The sequence below is a fragment of the Bidens hawaiensis genome, unplaced genomic scaffold (assembly GCF_021521415.1).
Source record: "Bidens hawaiensis isolate Kalapana, Puna unplaced genomic scaffold, B.hawaiensis_p1.1 tig00016829_1, whole genome shotgun sequence".
NCBI lineage: Eukaryota > Viridiplantae > Streptophyta > Magnoliopsida > Asterales > Asteraceae > Bidens > Bidens hawaiensis.
In genome coordinates this window covers 319674-342606 of record NW_027492551.1, presented here as the reverse complement: position 1 = coordinate 342606, position 22933 = coordinate 319674, and the positions used below count along the sequence as shown (strand labels likewise).

General features: G+C 34.0%; 4 protein-coding genes across 4 annotated transcripts; 1 reads left to right on the top strand and 3 right to left on the bottom strand.

Moving 5' to 3' along the window:
* The first annotated feature begins 248 nt into the window (after window positions 1-248).
* Window positions 249-2621, top strand: LOC143552233 (F-box protein At5g07610-like). The gene has a single exon (XM_077042509.1). It carries the CDS (start codon window positions 1384-1386, stop codon window positions 2593-2595), a length of 1212 nt encoding a protein of 403 aa, XP_076898624.1. The 5' UTR covers window positions 249-1383; the 3' UTR covers window positions 2596-2621.
* A 1380-nt stretch (window positions 2622-4001) lies between these two features.
* Window positions 4002-5826, bottom strand: LOC143552255 (putative kinase-like protein TMKL1). Its single transcript, XM_077042525.1, has 2 exons — window positions 5334-5826; window positions 4002-4554 (listed from the first exon to the last, which is right to left on the bottom strand). Exons 1-2 carry the CDS (start codon window positions 5824-5826, stop codon window positions 4028-4030), a joined length of 1020 nt encoding a protein of 339 aa, XP_076898640.1. The 3' UTR covers window positions 4002-4027.
* Window positions 5827-8512: 2686 nt separating this feature from the next.
* LOC143552210 (acid phosphatase 1-like) lies at window positions 8513-10088 on the bottom strand. Its single transcript, XM_077042485.1, has 3 exons — window positions 9700-10088; window positions 8820-9029; window positions 8513-8751 (listed from the first exon to the last, which is right to left on the bottom strand). The coding sequence occupies exons 1-3, from the start codon at window positions 10086-10088 to the stop codon at window positions 8574-8576; spliced, it is 777 nt and encodes a 258-aa protein (XP_076898600.1). The 3' UTR covers window positions 8513-8573.
* A 9165-nt stretch (window positions 10089-19253) lies between these two features.
* On the bottom strand, window positions 19254-20129 carry LOC143552234 (ethylene-responsive transcription factor 5-like). Its single transcript, XM_077042510.1, has one exon. It carries the CDS (start codon window positions 20038-20040, stop codon window positions 19306-19308), a length of 735 nt encoding a protein of 244 aa, XP_076898625.1. The 5' UTR covers window positions 20041-20129; the 3' UTR covers window positions 19254-19305.
* Between the last annotated feature and the right edge of the window lie 2804 nt (window positions 20130-22933).

Below are 22933 nucleotides of genomic sequence, written 5' to 3'. Positions count from 1 at the left end.
GTATAGTTTATCATCTGGTTTATGTTAATCCTGATTAGGTTTTTGTTATCCATTAAGAATCGTTGGGAAAACATTACTCCTTTGTTTTCTCAAGCCAATGTAAAAACTGGATAATGGTCAAACCGTTGATACCCATAATGACATAGAGGACCCTGATCCAACTGCAACTATGGCTGAACCGTTGCCTTCTGGTGAGGATGAGTAACCTCTCTTGAGTTTATCACTAGATGAATTGCAAGTCCCAAATACTGGTAAGCTTTTGCTAAATTTGTATACAAGTATCCCTAGTTAAGCCTGTAAACGAACACAGACAAATATTTGTGTTCATGTTTGTTCGTTTAATAAATGAACATGTTCGTGTTTGTTTTTGACCGTTCATTTAAACTCTAAATGAATAGGTCATGAACATAATTGAACAAAGATAATAAAAAATAAATAAACGTATATGAACTTACGTAATGGATACAAACAATCATAAATGAATACAAACGAACAAATATAAAACATATTAAGGTGATATAATTTGTAAAATACAAATAATATTCAAATGTTTTCTATGAATATGTAAACGAACATGATTGGACATAAACAAACATAAATGAATGAACGAAACATGTGTCATTTTCGTTCATTTAATTAAATGAGCACAAACTTTTTGTTCATGTTCTTTGTTTATTAAATGAACAAACATAAACTAACTTTCGCCGAACGGTTTGCGGACAGTTAATTTGTGATTCATTTAAGTCTCCAAAATTTATAAAAAAGTTTTGTTTTGATAGTTTTACAAAGTCTGGAGATTTAATTAGTCAAACATGTAGTCAAAGGACTTATTGCTGAATTCCTCAAAAAGTCTATTTGTTTTTTTTACAACTTTATTGATATACATTTCTTTTTGTTAAAAGTTATTTTATAAAAATATCTGATATACTGAACTATAGGTGAATTTATTAGAATTAATCAATGAGCAGCTTAATAAAAAAAATGTATTATAGTTAATGGAAAGCAAATTATCATATTATGTATTCATATGCTAGCAATAAATATATTCTTTTTGAAAGGCAAATTTCTTTTACTTCCCGGGACATAAACCCGGACCTTTAGGTGTTTTAAGAGGCTTTGTCTCTGCCAATGGGTCACCGACTGCTAACCATAAATATTAATGTCTGTTTTGGTTCATTCACAATATCTGGATCTGATTATTCAATATTACATATAATCTTATAACACACCACTATCATGAGATTTCTTTCCTCTTACGACTTATAAATGAGTTTTCACATCAAATGATTCTTAATCGAAAGCTTGCATCGAAAGCCAGCTTTCATCGCTGTCTTGCCTCATTAAAATTCACACCACTTCCGTCCGGCCTCCACCGACTCTACAATGGTAAGTACCAGAGCCAAAATTAGGAAAACCCGTAACGCCCTAAAAAACTACTACCCGAAGGAAACCACAACAGATTCCGATCATCAATTAACTTCGTCTGCAGAACGGATCGGTTCCAACGATGACCTTTTAACCGAAATTCTTCGCCGGCTCCCTGTTACTTCCATCCTGCAGTTCAAATCCGTATCCAAACACTGGTGGTGGCTTTTAGGTCACCGAAGTTTCACCCTCCGGTATGACAAGTTCCCGATCTCTCCTGGTCTTTTTGTCCACAACAAGTACGTCCCGTATGACATTGAAGATCAGGGCCCTCCTCCTTTCCGCAGTCTCGATTTCTGCCCTGATCTAAACAGTATCAAAATCATTCAATCTTGTAACGGTTTACTTCTTTGCTGTAGCGATCGAGGTCATGCACGTGATAATAAGTACTACGTGTTCAATCCCACCACCAAGCAGTTTGCGATCATCCCTTCGGTCCCTGGAGACGATGGTGCTTGTAAATCAATCCGTTTCATGGGGCTCGCGTTTCATCAAAAAACTTGTCCCCGTTACAAAGCTGTTTGTATCCTTGGTGGTGCGGGTATATTTGTTATTCAAATATATTATTCTGAGACAGGGAAATGGAAGACTACAAACAGTTCTTTCTATGAGGAATTTTATATGCCTTTCGGAAGTGGTGTTTACTGGAACGAAGCGATTCACTGGAATCCGTTTGGTCGTAATCCGTTATATTTCTATCTCAAATCAGAACAGTTGAAAACCTTGCCATTACCGTTGCCGGTGCAGTTGTATCTCCCTAAGTGCTTTGGGGAATCCCGAGGCCATTTGCATATGGTGAAAACCACCATTCATGAATCCCTTATCCATCTGACCGTGTACGAGATGTTAGGGGATCATTCGGGGTGGGTTGTCAAGTACCGAGTGGATGATGATGATCTGAATGGTTATCCTGGCATGATCCGGAGCTTCCCACGTGATCGTTATTGCGGTTTTAAGGTAATTGATATTATTAGAGGTGAAAAGGAAGAAGATACATTCCTGTTGCTAAAATTTGCAAGGGCGATCATAAGGTACGATGTTCTGGAAAAGAGGTTTAAGTGGTTAACTAATATGCCCACCGACTTTGAGGTTGGAAGACATTGGCGCAGGGAAATTCATTCGTATATCCAGTGTTTAACTTCATTCTGTACCGGTTACAAAGTGTGTTGAGGGTTTTTAGCTTTAATAAGTTCTGATATATGCATGTTAGCTACTTAGCTGTGTTGATGTAATGACTTAATATTTGATATGAAGTGTTTAGTTTGGTTTTTAGTCTTTTGAGCGTTTAATATGTTTGTTGACAGTATAGTTATGAAATCTTATTTGTACTTTATCAATTTGTTCCAGTTGCTGCTGATTAGAACTTTATCTTCATAGAAACGCTGCTGTGAGATTGTACAATTGATTAGAATGTGAATAGTCTTGAACTGTTGCTGATATCATATCAAACTGCTTCTGTGTAATTTCTGTTGCTACTTCAGATCAGTTTCTTTGTTGATGCTAATCAAATAGATACTGTTTTCTTTGACCATATAGCTGCACAAATGCTGTCTTGATTACTGTTAGGCCTGTAAACGAACCAACCGTTCATGAACTTTTCTGCAGGGAGTTCGTTTATGTTCTCGTTTATTTAATAAACGAACAAACATGAAAAAAATTGTTTATTTTATTAAACGAACAAACGTTTTTTTGTTTATGCCCGTGCTCGTTTAGGTTTTAAACGAACGAATATGAATGAACACGAACATTCCCGTTTTCTTAATTAACGAACATGAACACAAAAATTTGTTGATAATAGTGTTATGTTAAGGTTAAATTCACAAACATGCCCCTGTCCGTGTTTGTTCGGTTCGTTTACAGGCCTAATCACTGTACTACAGACTTGACCAGAAGGGAGCAACAAAAGTGGCTGGAAACTGTTTTAGTCTTATTCGATTTAGATTCATCAATGCGGATGCCATAGACTACGCGATTCATGACTTTTGCTGTCTGCAAGTAAATGTGTGCTGATTGAAGTTTGAGAAAGTCCCTCATGTGGAAGACTTGCATTTAAGATTATTGACTGCTCGATGCTCGACAGTGAGTTTTTTCTTTTTCTTTTTCTAATTTTTTTTCAATTAGTAATGGAAATTTATTGGCATTTGGTTTTATTGTTTTGTAAGCTGTTTGTTACTTTTGTAAGTTCATTGTTAAGCTGTAACTTGTATTGTTGTTCATAGTTGATAGCTAATGATAGTTCAGTTTGTTCTGTTTTTGATTACTTGATACCCATAGTTTACTGTTTTGATTCTGTGCTGTAACTCAATTTGTCGGTTCAACCAGCCTGACTGGCTCAAATGGCAACGGTTCAAATGAGCTCAATCGGACTGGTTATCTAGCCGGCCCCCAATACGACCAATCCGGTTCTGATAATGTTTTCTTGGTGTATGTTACAAATATTATTTTATATACCAGCTAAAAATAATATAAGTTTTATAACTTAAATCGTAATAAACGATCCTAACCATCATCTCAAAAACATACTAGTTTAAGGCATTAGCTACAATTTTTTTCGGAAGAATCCTCTTAACATTTAAAACAACCATGATCAAGTTATTGGTCATCATGATTCGATTTCTTGTAGCTTCTTGCAAATGTACTTTATGTCGGGCCTAAAAGAAGGCAATGGCGAACAACAAGCCATTGCAAGACGATACAATTTCAAAATGTCGTCTTTGTCAACTGGACCGAATATACGATGATCCAACATTGAGTTGGAGTTAAAATCTTGATTACGGTTTGGTTTCTCATTCGGTTCTTTACCCGTAAGTAATTCAAGTAAGATCACTCCAAAGTTGAAGATATCGGTTTCAACACTCGTATCATTTATTTTAATCAACTCGGGTGGCTTGTAACCTTCAACCGCAGCATCTTCGATCATTTCTTGAATTGTGGATGGATTTAAGAGCATATGTAGGCCGAAATCAGATACCAATGGTGTATGATTTCGGCCTAAAAGTATGTTTTTCGATTTTAGATTGCCATGGATGATTGGCTTTTGAAGGCTTGTATGGAGATGGTTTAATCCTCTAGCAATGCCACTTGATATTCTGTAAATCACACTCCATTTCTGAGCCTCACCATTTCCATCTGCCCAATTCAAAGTAATTACCTTTATTATGTTACATGCAAAACAAAGTAATTATTAAGTATTACATTGCTAGAGGTTTATGTACCATTTCTAGCACGACGGAACATATTAAGGTTTTGAGTTATTTCTAACTCGTTTAATAAAAATGTCGTGTTCCGATTGGTATGTTCAAATCATTTAGATAGAACGAGTCGACAATCACCCATTTTAAAATTTAAATAAAAAGGTAAAAAAAATACTTATAAGGTCAACCTGTCAACCTGATAACTAGTTTAACTCATTTGCAATCCTAACTCATTTGTGACCCATTGATAATATTTTTACAACTTGTAATCTGTTTGACTCGGTTAAATAATAATATATAAAGTTAAAAAAGAAAGAAAAATAGATAGTAAAGTATTGTGAAAAACACACTTTTTTTCTTTAGGTCATTAGGTGTAAAGACAATATTTGTAAAAGTTAACAAAATTTACAACTTTTTCAAATAAATAACTTTTGTAATTACATTTGTTTAAAAATCATAACCTACAAGTTGGTACATACCTAAAAGACAAAAGGTGCAATTTACACTTTTTTTTATTAATACACATTTAACTCACTTACAACAGCTTATTTATAACTCAATTAACCCGTTTACAACCCGTCAACCTATTTAACTCATTTAGATAAATTTGATTTGATTATGGTTAATATATTTGACATGAATAATATATGGGTCATATTCAGGTTAACAAGTACAACCCGTCAACCTGAAAACCGAAAGAAAAAAGCGAATCACCTCTAATGAACTCTGCAAGATTCCCTCTCCTATAGAAAGGATGAACCATAAGCTTTTCACCTCTCGGACCAACATAGGTCCCACAAAGAGGAACCAAATTAGGATGCCTAACCGACCCGAGAACACGTACCGCGTGCATAACATCTTGTACTCTCCTAGTACAAGCTGGTCTCAAGAATCTTAACACAACAATTGTGTTACTTGTCACCAAATTAGCCTTATACAAAGTCCCAAAACTTGATTTACCAATAACTTCACCAGGAGCATCCAACACATTAAAACAAGTGAGATCTTCACCGCCTTCAAACTTGATCATTTCCTCCGTTATCATCGTTTCTTCAACTTCAAAACTTGATTCTTTGTTATCCCATGATTTATTTCTTGAATGGTTTCTTTTGCATATACATATCAAGGTGGTAGTGATTAATAATAATAATGCTAAAGAAGTTGATGTTAATGCAACCATTAGCATGATCTTGTGTGTATCCTCCATGTGTGTTAAGTAAAATATTTTTGATGATAACAGAAGGTGTTTAAGAGATTGATAGAATTAGTAGCCAATGTGGTTGGTGTTTGAAAAGAGAAAAACATAATAATTGATACATATATGAAAACAATAAAAGTAACCAAGGTGAAATAGAAGTAATGGTTTGGTTATGATTTTTATCACTTATGTCTTTTATTTGCTTGTGGTTATAGACAGGGCCGGCCCATGTGACAGGGCCCACTCTCTCTAAGGCTCATAGTTGTTTTTTTGTTTTATTTTTTTTTTTTTGAACGGCCAAGTTTAAGATTGTCTAGGTATAATCGTATTGGGTTATCATGTTGAATTGTATGTATACATTTATTCATGTTAAAACTCAACCTTAAAGTGGGTAGATTTAAAATAGTGTACTTGGAACACAAATCGTTTAGTTTGTATTATATTAACAATTTAAACGAGCTGGTGATTTATAAATAAGTTGTAATCAAGTTGTAAGTGTTTTAAACAAGAGTTAAAGGGTCATAGTGTGTTGACAATTTGACATTTTAATTAAATAAGTTAAATGTGTCAACAGGAACACTAGCTACTAAACCAAGAGGGTTATACATGTCAACACAAACGCAACACATGTTTTCATTAACGAGTTATATTCAAAAACTCAAATCATAAATATTTTAGCATGTGTTCCAATTTGTGTAAGAGCTTGACATCTTTAACCAAGTGTTAGATGTATTTTATCTTAAAAAAGAGAGATGTATTCATAGACATAAATTTGTACTTTATTTTTAAGGAAAAATTATTTGGTCTAATATAGGTTGTTGCAAGGTTACAATTAATATATAGATTTATGGGGTTGTTGGATAATAAAGAGACCTCACAACCAATGCAATTGGACCCATACCATCATTATGTTGTTTCCCTAGGTATGATAAAGAAAAAACAATAATAGAAGATTAATGCACAAAATTTCAAAAATATTCGATGTTACCATGAAAAGTATAAAATGATATCAAATTTTTTTATATAAAATCCTTGGATATTAGTATAAGAAATAGATGTGATTATATTAACTATTTGACTGTTCTAGTGTTCATCTGAAGATTAGGTCACATTAAGCCAAAAGAGTTTAAGTTAAAGAAATATAGAGAAAAAAACAAGTTATTGAAAAATCATACATTTGTAACCTTAACGGTAGTGGATCAAGAACAAAATTTCATGCGATTACATACAACTGCGATTACATACAACATATATACAAAAACTAGGAGGCTTTTATATGTGATTCAGTGCAATTGTGCGAAACATTTGTATTATCATATTATTCGATAGATGTCCTACATCTTTACTCGTAAACATGTATAAAAGAAAAAATAAAAATCATAAAATGATAAGTATTGTTGAAACTGTTCTCGTAAGTAGACATGTAAGACAACCATAAAACTGACTTTTACGTTTATAAAAAATCACACTCCAAGGTCTCTCCCTATCTCGAACACCCTTTGTCCAAAACGATATGGGCGACTTGTCTATGGAACCTCTTAGAGACGAGGAACGTTTCCAGAACTCTAAAGCACGCGACCATAAATAAACAAATGAAACACTTTGTTAATCATTAGTATTATATTTGACCGGTTGGTAACTTTGTATGATTAAAAGTTAAAAGAAGCTTAAAGTCAATAAGGATATCACATGCCAAAATAATGTTACTCATTAGTATCCATCTAATCATAACTGCCATGTTTGTTAATCATATTTTCATGCAAGGTAAATTACACCATCAATTGCAAGACGGGAAATACACAAAAGCTGTGACAAATTATTATTACTTCCGGCTTTGACGAAATATTTATGGTAAATGGTAAGTCGGAAATTAAGCTTAGAGTCGGAAACTACAAGTGTATCTTCAGACAAATGAAAAACATAAATAAATATAATATATAAGCATTCATATTACTCATTTGCTCCATTAACCCTAAGTTGGTTGTCTTCCGGTCAACCCGAATTTATGTGTGTGAATTACAGTTAAAATATTTGACATGAATAATAATATGAGCCAGGTTCAGCTTACACATTTCAACAACGTAAACATGGCACAATTGAAATCATAAAACTAATTATTTCACTAATTTAATGAAATAGAAGCCAACTTTAAAGTTTTTTACTTCTTTTTATTGGATTTTTATCTTTCATACTTTTACAGTGGTAACCTTTTCATTTTAGTATAGTATATTAGAAAAAAAAAAACTCTTATTTTCTTGTTTTAAGTTAATACACGTTACTACTTTTTATTATTTATTAACGAATAACTAAAAAAAGCCAGGTTATTTGGGTAAAATGGCAAAATGTCAGCTTATGCGCTCGTGATCGCAGACAACACTGGATAGCCTAAGTCCACCATCTCCTGTTCCAGGGAAAACCTATTGCCTTAAGGCCCAGATCGCTAATATCAGGTTGAGATCATATTTGAACTTTAGACCCTATGATCTCCAATCCAAATCTTCACTTCCGCTCCAATATTGATTGAACTAAAGCTCATTGTTTACAACTCAAACTCAAACATACAAAGTTGAAAAATCTACTAACACAAATGTATTGTATTATTTATAAAACAGAAATGAGTTGAGTGGCAAACATGTGATTTACTCATTCACATCAATTGTACACTTTAAAACGAGATCTCAACCTTGACACTCATATAATAATCACACAATTAACCCTAAAACATACAATTGTAATTGTTAAAACCAATCCAACACTCAACCTATAAAATACATAGGATTTGAAAGCTTGAATGATCTCATAGATACATATGAGCCTATTAAATCACTCCACTGATCACCCGAGTTTCCGATAATCCGAAATCCCTCTTCTACAATCTCTTTTCTTTTGTCTGATTTAAACACTAATGCGGTTTTTCCATCATCTTCGTCTCCCCTATAAGAAATTTGTTTATTAGCTCCAATAACGAAAAAAATAATAAAAGTATTGTTTTTAACGCTTACCTCAAAATGAGTCGGTCCCAACTCTCAAATCCCTCTTTTGTCAAATTGTTTATAGTGATAGTCCTCTTGTTCTCGGCTCGACCGGTTAGCAAAAACATCTTAAACCCTAACTTCTTAACCTCTTTGTAAAGCTCCAGGCTAGGTTTTATTGCTTGTGCCATTCCTTCAAGGACCCAATTGTCAAATTGAATATGATCAAAAATTTCAGACCTGAAATAGTACATTAAAGAAAGAAAGAATATAACTCAAACACAGCCTATATATCCATTCATGAAAAAATAAAAATAAAATATAAATCTAAACTGTACACACTTAAAATTATGTAACCGAACATAGCACATTCACCTATATATCCAAACGAGTCAAAAGGGGTGGTAGATTATAATCAAATTGTAAACATGTTAATTAGGGGTGCAAACGAGCCAAGCGCTTGCGAACTACTCGAGATCGGCTCGTTAATAAACTCGATCGGGAGCTTAATCGAGCCCGAGCCTAAAAGTTACTCGTTTAATAAACGAGCCCGAGCTTCACTTATTGAGCTCGAACTAGCTCGTGAGCCTAATTGAGTCTGTCATTTCTATAATTTTATTATATATATATTTAATAATTACTAATTAATATATATAATGTTACCGAAAAAAATCAAAATAACTAAATAACATATATTATTTTATACATTAAATTATAATAGAAATAAATATATAAAAATGATTATAATTATATAAAAAATAATTAATAAATAGTAAACGAGCCGAGCTAGAGCTAAGCTCGAGCTTGAAAATCTACTCACGAGCTCGGCTCGTTTGCACCCCTAGTTGCAAACATGTTAACCCGGGCATGACCTATTTATTAAACGAGTTAATTAAAACAGAAATCATACCCGTAGCCATGTTGAGAGTAATAATCCAAATTCGAAAGCAAAGTTTCATCAACATCAAATACCCAAGCATCCATTCCATCACCTTTCAACTCAACACTCTTCGCAAACTCCTCCGCTTCATTCGACACGATTTCAAGATCAATTACATAATCTTGACCCGACATATACTCCTTAACATAATCAACACATTCCGTTGGAACCGTTTTCCATGGACTTAACTTGTTAGCCTCAACCGCAACTCTCCAACTCGAACACCTTAGCCGAACTTCATCTATCGAACCATCGGTTCGTTGTTCCAAGTTTTCAGGAAGCTCGATCATCAATGGACTTTCGCCGAAAGCTAGTGGGATTATTATGCATAGTAATATAAATGTTTTGAATAAATCCATTTGAATGAAACAAAATTTTTAAACTAATGATGAAACAAAAAATGAATAGTTAAGTTTATATAATTAGGAGATTAATTGCTTGTTTAGCAAGTAATTATTTATTTAGACGCGTATGTATGTTATTAAAATATTTGCACGCGTATGCTTATTGGACTAGAAGTCTCCTTTATTTTTTTAATTACAACTTATATTATATTGAATATGTTCAAATGATAAGTTTATAACTTATCTTTAGACGGGTATTTATGTTATTAAAATAAATCAGCTCGTTTTGGCCCGATCTATTTTGGTCTGCACCGTTAAGTGAAATATAACTTTAAACCGCACACACTTAAAATTGTGTATTCATAAAACGACACGTTTACGTACTTATCTATTCAAACGAGTCAAATAGGTTGAGAGAAAATTATCAAGTTGTAAACATGCTAAATTTGGCTGGAAACAATGGGTTGAATGGGCTACAAACATGGTAGCGGGTCGACATGTCTAATTAAATCGGTTAACAGACATGACCCGTGACTATGCTTGCTTCGCGACTAACTTTTTTTCTATAATGACGGAGTAACTCATATTACATTTGATATAATTATATAAGTACATTAATATGCTTATGATTAGAGATACTTAGATGAGTTTAGTGCCGTAATGCTCCCAGGGCTTGAGCTAGAGCTGAGCGCGAGTTTGAAAATAGTTATAAATATATAAAGCATACGTGTATAATATGATAATTCTATCTTCCCTTCTCATGATTCACATGTATATTATATTTATATATAAAATTATAAATATAAGAAAATGGTTCTAATTATATATAAATTTAAAATAATGAAATAATACAAGCGAGTCAAGTTCAGACTAAACTCAAGTTTGAAAAACTACACGAGTCATAAACCCGAGCATTAAAATAAGCTTGAAAGAGCCAAGCTCGAGCTTATACGAACTCAAACTCGACTCGACTAAACTCAATACGGCATTTATATGACATAAAAGTAAAGCCCAACGAAGAGACTGAGGGGTTATCAAAGAATGGCCTATATTTGTTCTTTTGTCATATCTTGAATTCTTGATGAAGAACTTGTAGAACAGGCTAAAATATTTGTGGGTTATATTTTAGTTAGCCCAATTTTGCCCATATATATTATTGGGCCTTTAAACAAATAAATAGTGGCATAGTGCTTGTCGGCTTGTTGCTTGTTAGGTTACATACAAATACAAGCCTGCAAAATGCAAATGTAACTTATTTATCGAAATTTTGAAAATTGAAATTATAACTTAAAAAATTATAGTTAATCTTTATACAGTTAATATTTTGTATCATTTAAGCATTCATTGTTGTGTGGCATATCATGTTATCACAATAGGTATCTTAACATATCCCATTATCCCATCGCCTAAATAGTTATATAACACGAAACAATATACAAATTTAAGTATTTTTTATATATTTTGCCTATGATTATACTTGTTTTTGAACGCCTATGTTTAAATTAGTTATTTAATTTATCTTAACATAAATTAAGTATGAGAATACGAAGTAGTTTAAGTTCTTGTAGATTATCACGGTTAGGATTTTGGATGCGATGCCATAATATTCGTATATATAGGTGTCCAGCAATTGCATTCTAGGACCAATTTAGCGAGTTCGTAAATACAAAACCCATCATTCATAGCTATGAAAGATAAAAATAGCAAAAGGTTCTATTTTTTTCAACGCAATGAAGAATATATGAGGATGGTTCATTAGTATGGGTATCCTTTGCAAATAGGTGCTTTAAGGCCCAGAGCCCGCTAGGTCATATCCAATGAGAGCGCTAATCGATTTGTTTCGAGCTCAATGCCTAAAGCTCAAGTTTAACTCATGAGTAGTTTTTAAGTTTGAACTTGGTTTGTTATTGTAACATTTATCCCCTTGCACCACCAATATTGTCCGTTTTGCCCACGAAGAGCTCACTGATTTTTTTTTGGTTGCCTAGGTGAGACTTCCCAGAGGGTCATCCATCTGCTACTACTCCCACCTGAGCACGTTTAAGTGTTTAACTGTGGAACTCTCCTCGTCCACTAGCATTAAGCCAAAACGTGTCGGTAATTTAAGAAGTGAGACATTCACTTATGAATAAAGAATCTCTCATATCCACGACCGATTTGGAATTCGCCTAGGGTGTTATACATTATTATGTATTAATTATTAATTTTTTAGTTACATATTTATAACTTTACTCTATATACATCACATAATTTGTAGTATTTAATTATTTTATTAATATATAATAAAATTTATTATGTAACTATAAATTTGTTATATTAAAAAAAAATAGTTGAGCATGTAAAAGGGAGGTCAAGAGTTCAATCCCTCGAAAGTGCAACATATATCTGGTCATAATCATAATCATAATCATAATCATAATAATAATAATAATCATACATAAAAAAAAGACGTTTTAAATTAACGAACCTAGTCAAGGATAGTTTATGGAACTCGGGCTAAAGCTTGTTTAAGTTGGACATGGTTCGACTGTTAAATAAGCCGTTCTCGAATAACTAGCGGCTCGACATATTTACACTTTTACACTAAGAGCGGATAAGACTAGTTTGCACAAGTAGTATATTAATTTAGGGTTGTGAATAATCGGGTGGGCCAAACTCTCAAAACCAATCCAAGTCATGGTTTTGAACTTTTGTTCTATGTATCTTTTTCCAAGTTGCTGACTTTGGTCGACAACACATGTTTTGTGGTACACACCAAGTGGATAAAGGTGGGGGCTGTTACTTTGAATATTAATGACAACTTGTTTTTCTAGTTAGTTCACTCGGGTAATTTAGGTATCGGTAATAAGACTATGTGTTATGGTGTGGGTATATGAGGGTGTGAAACATCGCCCCCTTCTTTGTGAAGAGGGCGTCGGTGAGGAGACCATTGTAGACACATAGGGAAAGTTTTGAGTGTAAGTTTTGGTGAAACGATTTTAAAGCATGTCCTCAATGCAACAACTGAAACGATTTTAAAACATGTGACTAAAACATCACCTAGACACATATTCTAAATATGAGATTTTGTTTCTTCATCCTACTTCTCCATCCCGCCTGGTACACTTTCTTCTGTGTTGCCCCTTTAATTCGAAAGAGTCATTCCGCTTCTCGACCCACCTTCACTTCCGGTTGATGGAAAAGGTGGGACAAGAAACATGATGACTATTTCCAGGGCCGGCCCATGGGTCAGCGAAACCCAACAAGGGCTTTAGACCCACACTTGATTAAGGCCTCCATATTAAGTAAAAAAACAAACATTATATATAGAATAAATTTAAATGGGTTGAGTAAAACAAAAAATATGTATTTATCTAGTAGTAAACCTGTGTGTTGCTAAACTGCATGTCAAGAGTTCAAGACTAGTTATAAGCACTTTTCTTTTGTTTTTATTAATAAAATTGTCATGAAAAGGCCACAAAATCTCATATCGATTTACGCCTTCAAAATTATTGAACCCGGCTTGACTTTTTACAGTAGAAACCGCAACAAAGAAGAAAATACATCCCACCTACAAAGAACAAAATTTTTATTTTAGTGATCAGGGTACGAGCCGACATGCTTTTCTGAGCATAATAATTTACCAATCAATAAAAAATGATTTAAGGTGTTTCACAATCCATGCATACTTGGTAGCGACATGCATAAATATTTAAATAAAGTTATATATAGTGTAATGCTTAATCTTTGTTATACAATATTATTATGAAATGACCCCATGTCATTATCATCTTTGTCCATTCGTGTGTTAACTGAATTTGATATAAATACAACCCATGTGGTCCTTTACAACTACTCCGGCTGCTGCTCCGGCTGTCGCTTAGTGTCGGCTCGCTAAGCAAAAATTAAATAATATAATTACGCATGTGTTAACAATAACTTGAACTCGAGTTAGTAACATTACGAGCAGAGCTCGTCACTTGGTTTGTATTAACTCGAGTCAACTTAATTGAAGAAACCAAGTCATACGGCTTCTTAAGGGTTAACGGTGCAAAGTTATCGTCCATAGAATGGTCACACTATGTTGCTTTAATTTTCATAACTCAAAGAATTCACGACTCGAATAAATCACTAAACAAATTTTTGTTGGTCTGTTGCTTCTGGCTAGAAGCCTTGTCTAATTTACAATAATATAGCTCACGGTCGTTAAAAGAAATTGTATTTATTAATAAGCTGATCAGTTCATTGGATTCTGGCAAGGAACACTCACATAGCACAACTATAAAAATTGTATAAAATTGTATATATTAATAAATTGTGTTCATTGAATTTTGACAACCAAAGTTTCAAAGACTTTGCATGTTGTCTTCTCAAACTTAAGATTTCTTTACAATTTTGTCAACAAAACGTAACACATATAGGTGTTGCCCCCTCAACCTTTATGTCATACAATTTGACCACAAAAATGTTAAACGTTTACGATAAAACTTTTAAAGTTTCAGTTTTTGCCACAATTCTAAAAAACTTCAAGATTTTAACCATTTGCTATAATGAACCGAATTGATACATACCAAATTATCGTCACGTTTGTGTTGCAGCGCGCAGCAGCTTTTTAACACACTGTCGGTTTTGAACTTTGAAAGAGGGGGAGGGGGGGGGGGTGGGTTCATACCCAGTTCCGGGAATGAAACTGGGTTCGGGTATGACTGGGTATTGGCAAGTATAGATCGGGTATTGGAAAAACCCGGTTCCGGGCATGAAGTGAGTTCCGGTTTTCGGGTATTACCGGGTACAAATCGGGTCCGGTTCAGGTACAGGTTTTGGTATTAAAATGAATACGCTATCCGTACCCTACGGTTAGGGTTCGGTACGAGTTCGGGTATTAAAAACCCGGATATATAAAAAAAACCGGTTCCAGGTTTTTTTCGGGTCTGGTTTCGGGTTCAAGTTTTTTATACACCTCTACTCCTAATCGCCCCGGTTTTTTAAAAAGGAAAAATGTTTATTTTTAATCTTAAAACTCAATTACCCAATTCATTTAAGCCCATTTTTATTATAAAAAAAAATTACAACTCTATAAGCTTATTTAAAAATTGAACATTTTAAATCCAATAAAAAAAGGGAAATTGGATTTTAGTAATCCCAACTTAATGCAGTTTGCTGATAATAATCCCAACTTTGAAAGTAGCTGTCACTGGACCCAACGTTCACACTATTTATTTTCATTGGACCTCTGTTAAAAAAAACTTAACGACGTTATGTTTTTTTCCAAATTTCAAACTGATATTTTAGGGCTTTTGATCGGAATGAGAATATGAGTCGATTGATGTAAAACTTAACTCGAAACGACGCTTCAAACAGCTTGATTTTTGTTAATGGTTTATTGGATTTTAATAATACAAACTTTGGTCTATTGGCCGATATTAATCCCAACTTAAGAAATTCCCTAGATTAATCTCAACTTTCACTCTATTGGCCTCTACTAAGCCTTTTCTTAACAGGAACTAACCCAGTTAGTTTTAGGGCAAAATATGTCATTTCTACAAATTAAGGGGGACAAACAAAAAATGTAAATTAACTTAATAACTCAACGACACGGGCTCCACCACCACCGCGGTCGCCGCCACCGACACCACGACCCTCGACACCGCCACCACTACGACCGCCGCCGTCGACACCGCCATTACCACCGCGACCTCCGCCATTGCCTCCACCCCCACCACCGGTGGCGGAGGCCGTAATGGTTGTGGTGACGGTGTCGACGACGGCGGTTGTGGTGGTGGTGGTGGCAGTGTTGAGGGTTGTGGTGTCGGTTGTCACACCCCGACCAAAGGCGGCGGAACATGCCGGGGTGCAACGATTGCTCATAAGCGCATGACACTATTTAAAGCGACAATATTTAACAAACTCATTTCATTTCACAACATCGAAAATGTCACGTAACCAAATATTTATAACTCAAATACAACAAAATATAGCAAATCAAATATTGTTCATTTTTTGCTAATATCCTAACGGTATTTGTGACGTTTTCTTCACCGAACTCCATAATCAACCTAGATGCAAACCTGTAACATTTCATAAAATAAAGTTTATCAACACAAAGGTTAGTGAGCAATTCATAAGTTTGAACAATAGATATATAGTATGAAAAGCCACAAAACTAGTATACAAAACCATAAATAATAACTATAAACTTGGATAAATAGTTATCGCTAACAAGTTAGCGACACCCAACTATAAGGGGTTGCCAAATAGTTTAGGATTTTATAGTTATCGTTAATTGCATTACGTTAACGACACCTTGCCATGAGGGGTTGCCAAATGGTCTAGGATTTAAAGTTCCACCATCCAAAAGCGATAAACACATAGTCAAATAAGCATAGAACACCAAATCGAGCAATTATTCAAGTAAGGTATACAACAACGTTTGTGGTTTAAGACCCAAGTATAAAACATTTAGTTTAGATAAGTTGAAATGTCACCCCAAAAATAAAAGATAGAAAACGGGGTATGAAGTTACTCACGTTCAAGTAATAAACTTGAAAGATTGATTATTTGGAGATTTGCCGGAACGACGAGTTTAACGTATGAAGCCTAAATAAAAGAAAGTCTTGGATTTAGAAAGGTTGTCTTGAAGATCTTTAAATAAAATAATTGTTGCAAAAACTAATCAATTAAAGTTCAAGGTTTAAAATGTAACTATTTAAGAATTTATAATAATAACCCTTTTAAAAAAATGTAAATTTGCTCAAAACCGGGTTAAAGTATCTACCCTTAATATTTACTTAACCAATGTTAAGTAATAAGGTGGGGAAAATGCTAAAATGCAAGTTCCATTAGGCTAAAGATACTAAAACGGGTTTTTAACGAGTGTTCGGGTTGTCGGTTCAGGTCTTGACAAATGGTCGAACCTAAAGTCAACTTTCCAAAATATTAATTTTTATGAGATAACTCATTAAGACATACTAACACTTAACCAAGTATGTAGATCTATTGTTTAGAACTAACAACGCACGTTAAGCGAGTGTTCAGTTTTGTCGGTCCAAACTATGTTATGAGATCAAGTTGGATCCAACTATTCCAAGTACTTAAGAAAATAATTAAAATCAGTTTGTAAACTATTTTTTTAAAGAAATATACAAGTCTTGATAGCTAAAAACACACTTGTGTGTCTTAAGCGAGTAAAAGTCGGTATAGTTCGGTTTGGTTCGGTCTCCATCTCACAAATAGTTCATAGATGGTTTCTACATGCCCAAATATCATAGAACTTGTATATTGGTTTATAAATGAAGAAAACTTAAATTTTACAAAAAAAAAAGTTAACTACAGGTCTTTTAAGCAAAAGTTTCGTTTAGTTCGGTTTCCATCTCCCAACGAGTTCATAGATGGATTCCATATGCTTAATATCAAAGAACTTGTAAAAATGATTTTTGAAACTCAAATCTAGCAATAAACATGTTTAAACAACTATTTTAACAAAACTAGTAAACAAAAGTTCGGTTTCCGGTTTGGACTAGTTTCGGTTAAACCGAGGTTAGTCTTATACAAACCCACACCATGGAACTTGTAAATAAGATGTACAAACTAAAGGGTTAGAAGTTAGTCATAAGTGATATGTATAATAAGTTATGTGTGTGTAAATATATATCAAGAACACGAAGTCCTCCATGAAGCCTTGCCTTATGACATTCGAAACTTAACCAACCAAAGTCGATGAAGTAACAAATAAAGGAAACAAGGGGTGTGTATTATATATATGTTGTACCACCATATTCAAGAGTTAGTAATGTTAGATGAACAAGTTAGAATGAAAGACTATAGTTAGTTTGACTTGAGAGGTCAAAACTTCAAGAATACATAAGAAATAACAACCTTGAATCTATGGAGTTTTGAGAGAGTTTTTGGAGATGTAGCAAGAGTAAAATGAAGAATATGAGTGTGTATATGTAGGGAAGGAGTGAAGGGTTGGGTATAAAGATTCTTTTATGGTTTGCATAAAAATGGGTATGTTTAAATGGTCAAACAATGCATAATATAAAAAAAAACAATATTTTATATATTTTATACATTTTAAATGACAAGATCCAATATTTTATATATTTGAAATGTTCGGGTTACAAACGGGTCGGGTTTACATAACAAAAGTGACCCGAAATTGACGAATGTCACATCGGTGGCGGCGACCGCGGTGGTGGTGGCGCCCATTTCGTTGAGTTTTTAAGTTAATTTATATTTTTTCGTTTATCCCCTTCAATTTGTAGAAATGACATATTTTGCCCTAAAACTAACTGGGTTAGTTCCTGTTAAGAAGAGGCTCAGTGGAGGCCAACAGAGTGAAAGCTGGGATTATTCTAGGGAATTTCTTAAGTTGGGATTAATATCGGCCAATAGGCCAAAGTTTGGATTGTTAAAATCCAATAAACCTTTGTTAATTAAAAGTTTAAACATCGAAATTGAAGCTTCCTTTAGTCGTTTGGACCACCGTTTGGAAGTAAGTTTTACATCAATCGACTCGTATTATCATTCCGATCAAAAGCCCTAAAATATCAGTTTGAAATTTGGAAAAAACATAATGTCGTTAACTTTTTTTTAACGGATGTCTAATGAAAATAAATAGTGTGAAAGTTGGGACCAGTGACAACTACTTTCAAAGTTAGGATTATTATCAGCCAACTGCATTAAGTTGGAATTATTAAAATCCAATTTTCCATAAAAAAATGTTATCACTTAAGGCCCAAACCTTTTATCGTATTCGATTGAAAAATATTTAACAATTCTCATAGACGAACATGTTAAAACATGCAATGCATTTAACACATTTCGTCACAACGAGCAAATAGAAATACTCGTTAGAAACTTAAAAAAACATGTACATTCATGTACTTTTAGGTGTCGCAAATACACTTACCATCTCATATTTTGAAAAGCTTGAAAGCCATTAACAAATTTATCATAACCATAGAGTACTACCCTTCATCATATATAAAATTTTACATCAAAATATACTAAACACTAATCAAACTAATGAAGTAACCATCAAAACCATATAAATAAAATCAACAAATAAAATGAATATTAGCAACACATTTCCTACTTGCTATTTCTAATTATCTATAGTTCTATACTAAAATATATACACGTGTCCAGCACGTGACATTCCAAATCTAGAAACTCGTTAACCTAATTTTTTAATTAGAACGACGACTTTCTTTTGGTATTTTGTTTTCGTCAACACAATTAGACGAAAACTTTATATCAGGATATATGGTGATAACGGCGGCACTTCGAATATCCCTTTCCCGTTACTGTCACCACCAATATCCCAAACCGCCGTCCAACTTGACGGCGTTAACGGCACCACACCACTTTCCGTCTTAACCACATCAAACCCCTCCGTTTCCGGTTCAACTTTCATTTCCTTTCGGTTTTTATTATTATCATTATCATTATTATTATCATTAACCGGTTCAATCTCTCCGGCACCTCTTTTCCGACCACCACCACTCTTCACCTCCACCGTCACCTCCGCCGCCGTGGTACTCCCAATCTCCAACGGAAAGTTCAATATCGCCTTATTACCACGAAGCTTAAACGCCGCACGGTCGTACGCACGTGCCGCCTGCACCGCCGTGTCAAACGTACCTAACCAAACCCTAGTTCCTTTCTTATTCGGATCTCGTATCTCCGCCGCGAACTTTCCCCACGGCCGTTGCCGTACTCCTCTATAATGCCTCTGTTCAACCTCCGCCGTCAACTTCACCGTCGCCGGAGCCGATTTCGGCGGAATTGAGATATTAATCGATGGTTTTCGGTCGGTTAAGCTCGTCCGATTGCTCTGTACGGACTCGCCGGAAAGAGTTCTGTTGAGAGAAACTAATGATGAAGATGAATTGCTAAGAGGATAGGTTTGAAGGAAGGATTGGTCGTCGATGAGTAAGTGTTGACGGATGAGGTCTAGAGTTGATGATTCGTTAACAGAAGCCATTGATGATGATGAATTGAGTGTTGAATTTGAAGATTGAAGTGGAAATTGAGTGGTGATTTATACAGGTAGTGAGTTAGGGTTTGAAGGTTCTGGGATGAAGGTAGGAAGGATCAGTACATGGTGAATGAGTTTGTCGTTTTATTGGCCACTTGGATTATTATTGTTATCCATTTAACTTTTTGTTACGAGTCACCTTCTCGTCTGGTTTGTTTACTTTGATATCAAAAGTAGAAATAATAATAATAATAATAATATCTTCGTCTCGTTAAAAGTGTTACGTTGAAAAACGCAAAGTTTAAGGTACTCTTTTGCTTATTAAATAATAATAATGTCCTTGGAAATTAGGTCAATCATTATTGTTATTATTACTAGTTGTGTGTGTTTAAGAGTAAACTTGAAAATTTACAAATAAATTTTTAAAGTGGACATTTGTAATTGGACAAATAAATCAGGAAATATGAAAACTTTTAATAGGACGGATAGAGTAATAACCATCGAAGAGTAGGGGTGTGTGTAGTGCGATTCTATGCGGTTTTAGCTAAAATCAAACCAAAAATCAAAACTTCAGTTTTGAATTTATGAAATTGTTTGATTTTGGTTTTTTGGTTTCGGTTAGGTTTCAGTTTTCTTCATTTGAGCTTAAAAATTTTAGGTCAATAAAAAAGCTGGGAAAAATAAGTAGAAATAATTTTGTTAATTGTTAAGTAGTTTATAATTATACATTTGGTCAAAAATATTCGAGTTACATATTAATTAAATTCTTATTGATTATTTAAAATAAAATATAAAAATTTAAACATATTTAAAAATTCAGTTTATTTTTTCGGTATTTTCGGTTTCAAACGCTTTTTTCGGTTTGGGATTACTTTTGAAAATTTCCACAGGTTCGGAACGGGTATGAGATTTACAATATGCCTGATTACTCGGCCCAATAACCCGATAACATTATCATGTTTACCCGTTAATATAACTGTATTACCCGACATAATTTTCTGTATTACTATTTAATACAAACTATCATATTTCTATATACAACAAATAACTGTTATAAAAAGAAGGGATGAAACCCCCCTAGACATAAAGAAGGGCATGGCTGGCTCATTGACGGAGTGAGCGACCGCACAGGGCCTTAGTTTCACCGTAACAAACTACAATATTATCAATTTCCTCAATTCATATGCAGGTTCCATACAAGAAGACGAGAAGAATGCATAGGAGGGAACGAGTGGGTTGTAGCCAAAAACATATAAACGAGTATGTTGGTAAGGAATCTAATTGGGACGGGTAAACTTTGATATCAAAATTGTATGGACAAGTAGATTGGTGCCACACGTCTTCTCCTAAGTGGCTGCTTAATCTACTTGTCTTGCTTTCGAATATACTCGTGGCGAACGTTTAGGAGGAGAACTTAGGGTGTTAAATTTATTTGGAGAAATTTCTTGTTTCTCTCTCTCTCTCTACAAAAGGGACAAAATGAGAATTTTACTTCGCTCAATATTGGGCTTTAGAAATTATGTATTGCATACTATTGAGCTCTGGAAATGCGATCTAATTCAAAAATTATTAAATTATTTATCATATAATTGAGAATGTAATACTTGAGAAATTAATAATGAAGAGTTTAATCAACATCCTTGCTTCCAAAAATAATAAGAGAGCCTACGATGCGTATGACTACGATTGATATCTATTTGTTTAACTCCCTCGTGGAAACAAAAAGAGCATAGCATGGGCCATGGTTAAACAAGCAATCATCAAGTTGCAAAACAAGTTGTTCTCCATGGTCCCATTTCATAATTCATGTCTCTATCTTCATTTTCAATACTATTCAAGATGTTCAAAGTCATATTCAAGTTAGGGGGACGTTAGATATATATAACTAATTTTAAGCATAAAACAATAAGAATTTATAAATATTATTATACATACAATATTCATTCATATAATGGCTTATCTCATTCTCTTTTAACTCTCATTATATCTACTAAGCACTATATACAAATGTATTATGTATTTATGATAATTTAATACATTTACGATAATTTCTACTTAAAACTCATCGTGCTTAAAACAATATTGTTATTTGTTTAAAAACAACTTTAAACACCAAAACCACCTTACCTTACAAGGATTTGGACCCGCTAGTATATTTATGGAGGGCAAGCACCGTATCACTAAACCAATAGATCACGAGAGAAACAAGTTCTTTTATCTAAAATAATTATGTTTTACATTGGAAGGGACAGTGTGGGTTGCTTGTAGAAGTGTCATTTCCTAAAATATTCAATGTATACATACGGGTAGGTCCCTCCTTTTTCACCCGAACCCAATAACCATGCTTGATCCGAAGAGATCCGGCCCAAGAAACATCAAATTTGTATTACCCGAACCCATGGCCGGCCTTGAGGTGCGTGAGCCGCACGCCCGCACCCTCAGCCGAGGCACAATTTTTTTTTCGGGGTGAGGGGGCAATTTTTTTATATATTTAAAATAATAATTCTTATGTATTATAATTGAATTTTGATCTCTGTTAAAATTATCGTGCCCAAAAAAAAAATTTATTCATAATGCTGGATAAAATTTAGGTTATTAGCTTATATATTTCATTATTCGTTAGAGCCTACGAGTCTTTTTATTTCGGCTCGGCCGTGGTATATAAATTCTCGGAGACGGACCTGCCAGAACCCGAGGGTGTTGGACCCGTGCAGGAGTTCTTTGACTCATAGGATAGTTGAGGGCTTAATCTGCACTCAAACCTAGCTTCGAGATAGTTCTACTTCAAGCACTAAACTATGACTGAAGAAGAAAATTGGAACACAGTCCAAAAAATTAATAAAGATATTTTTATTATTAGTAGACACATACATGAAGTTGGCAATATCAAGTTGAAGAC

Excerpts from the sequence above, each read along its gene's own strand:
- LOC143552233 (XM_077042509.1), top strand. The coding sequence starts at position 1,384 with ATGGTAAGTACCAGAGCCAAAATTAGGAAAACCCGTAACGCCCTAAAA.
- LOC143552255 (XM_077042525.1), bottom strand. The coding sequence starts at position 5,826 with ATGGAGGATACACACAAGATCATGCTAATGGTTGCATTAACATCAACT. Across the intron at positions 4,555-5,333 it reads TCTTGCAGAGTTCATTAGAG|ATGGAAATGGTGAGGCTCAG; the intron begins GTGATTCGCTTT and ends TGAATTGGGCAG.
- LOC143552210 (XM_077042485.1), bottom strand. The coding sequence starts at position 10,088 with ATGGATTTATTCAAAACATTTATATTACTATGCATAATAATCCCACTA. Across the intron at positions 9,030-9,699 it reads TACTCTCAACATGGCTACGG|GTCTGAAATTTTTGATCATA; the intron begins GTATGATTTCTG and ends GTACTATTTCAG. Across the intron at positions 8,752-8,819 it reads TGGGACCGACTCATTTTGAG|GGGAGACGAAGATGATGGAA; the intron begins GTAAGCGTTAAA and ends AATTTCTTATAG.
- LOC143552234 (XM_077042510.1), bottom strand. The coding sequence starts at position 20,040 with ATGGCTTCTGTTAACGAATCATCAACTCTAGACCTCATCCGTCAACAC.